At 39.5% G+C, this 2,177-nt stretch overlaps 1 protein-coding gene across 1 annotated transcript; it reads left to right on the forward strand.

The window, feature by feature from the left end:
- The first annotated feature begins 1,449 nt into the window (after positions 1–1,449).
- Positions 1,450–1,689, forward strand: LOC122739972 (NADH dehydrogenase [ubiquinone] 1 alpha subcomplex subunit 3-like). Its single transcript, XM_043981717.1, has one exon. The coding sequence runs from the start codon at positions 1,450–1,452 to the stop codon at positions 1,687–1,689; it is 240 nt and encodes a 79-aa protein (XP_043837652.1).
- Positions 1,690–2,177: the final 488 nt, after the last annotated feature.

Here is a 2,177-nt window from a genome sequence, read left to right on the forward strand (position 1 = left end):
CATTGTGATGTCATTTTGGTCCTCTTCAAGCACAAAGGACAAACAACAACTGTGTCTGTGTGTGTGTGTGTGTGTGTGTGTGTGAATGATGCACATAAGTGAAAGGCAGCCCTGTGCTGTAATGAGAGAAGTATCACATCAGAGACCAAAGAAGTAATCTCCCTTATCAAGACACCAACTTTACCAAAGCCTTGTGTGACTTTCAGATTTGCTCAGTGACTCTTCAAAATTGGACTTCTTTAGAGCTTTTCATGTCTTGTCAACACCTTCCACACCATCAATGATTTGCCCAGGATCTGACCCACCAAAAGTGTGATTCTATAGATACTTTGTCATTCCTGGCACTTATCATACATAGACAATCTTATTATCGAGATTTGTGATACTCCCTGAGTGAAGGGCTTAGGGATCATAGAGCAGCCAAGAGCGCACAATGCAATGAGTGCACAGCAGTAGTCATTTTCATTTGTGGTTTGTCATGCAAAATTAGCTTTTAAGGCAATCTGTGATTTTGCAAAGGGAACCTGTTGGCATTTCTTTCAGATCAGAAATAGGAAATTTCAGAAAGGTTTGTTGTGAGGAATAATAAATGCCAGTGATTGCAAAGGGCTTTTCAGAGTGATAAACAAATACCTGCTGATAATGGAAAAGGTAAGAGATAACAGAAGGAAGGAAGGAAGGAAGGAAGGAAGGAAGGAAGGAAGGAAGGAAGGAAGGAAGGAAGGAAGGAAGGAAGGAAGGAAGGAAGGAAGGAAGGAAGGAAGGAAAGAAGGGAAGGAGGGAGGGAGAGAAGGAAGGGAGGGAGGGAGGGAAAGAGGGAGGGAGAAATAAAGAGAAAAAATAAAAAAAGAAGGAAAGAAAAGAAAGAAGGGAAGAAAAAAAAAGAACATTCCTAATGTGAACGAACCAGCTATTAACTAAAGATAGAGAATGATTAAGAGTGTGTAATTTGTAATCAAATCTGTAATCAAACAGTTTGGAAAGATAAGACATTTACATTTTTGAGAACTTATTAGAGAAGGGTTAGATTCAATTCAATCAGCATGTAGTAATCACCATTGTGTACAAGGTACTGGCCTGGGTACTAGGGATTCCAAGAAAAAAATTGCACCACTTTCTGTCATCAAGGAGCTATGATCTCCAATCAAAGCTAGGGCAGAGACTGTTGGAACTGGAAGGTTAACAACAGAATTTGAAATTTTTTGTAATTTTTTTCTATTAATAAACATTTAGTTTCTCTATCTCCTACTTCCCAAATAGAAATAAAGAAAACCAAAATCAAAACCTTTGTAACAAATATGTACAGTAAAGCAAAACAAATGCCAACATTGTCCATGTCCAAAATTGTGTGTCTCATTATGCACCTTGAGTCTACTATCTCTGTCAGGAGGCAACTATTTTTTAAACAAACATTTATTGTCCCTTGCGGTGACAGGGCAAGCAGCCAACATGGAGGGCAGACTAGGCTGGTCCCTGAAGGAGGCCTGGGCCAAGGAGCCGGTGCTGACAGTGTCCTTCACCATCAGAACCATGGCTCTGCTCTTACCTCTGTTAAGCTCCTACACCAAGTACACAAGCATGATCAACCAAGCTACACCTTACAACTACCCTGTTCCTGTTCGAGATGATGGCAACATGTCTGACATCACAAGCCACCCTCAGGATCCTCAGGGTCCCTCCCTCCAGTAGTTGAAGAATCTGTGAATCTTCCATCTGTTTTCCCCTTTCTCCCCAAATAAATGTCCTTGTCTCATCCCCCAAAAAACAAAAAAGAAATATTAAGTGTCTACTATGTGCCAGACATTATGGTAAGTGCTTTATTAATCTGATCATGTTTATTTGTACAACAACTGCAGAAGTAGATGCTATTATTAATCCTACTTTACAAATGAGGAAACTGAGACAGACAGAGGTAAAGTGAACTAATAAGTATGAGGTCAGATTTGAACTCAGGTCATTCCAACTCCATGTCCTGGGTTCTTTCCATTGTCTCTTCAATGTCAGTCTTGTGGAATCTTTATTGGTCATTGCATTTCTCAGATTTCTTAAGTCCCTCAAAGTTTGTTTTTACAGGATTGTTATATAAAATTGTTTGCCTAACTCTGCTTACTTCCCTCAGGATCATTTCATACAGTTCTTTTAAGGCTCCTCTGAAATTATCCCTTTCATAATTTTTT

The sequence above is a fragment of the Dromiciops gliroides genome, chromosome 2 (genome assembly GCF_019393635.1).
Source record: "Dromiciops gliroides isolate mDroGli1 chromosome 2, mDroGli1.pri, whole genome shotgun sequence".
NCBI classification, from domain to species: domain Eukaryota; kingdom Metazoa; phylum Chordata; class Mammalia; order Microbiotheria; family Microbiotheriidae; genus Dromiciops; species Dromiciops gliroides.

Bases quoted from the DNA above. Each gene is read 5' to 3' on its own strand.
- LOC122739972 (XM_043981717.1), top strand. From the start codon at position 1,450: ATGGAGGGCAGACTAGGCTGGTCCCTGAAGGAGGCCTGGGCCAAGGAG.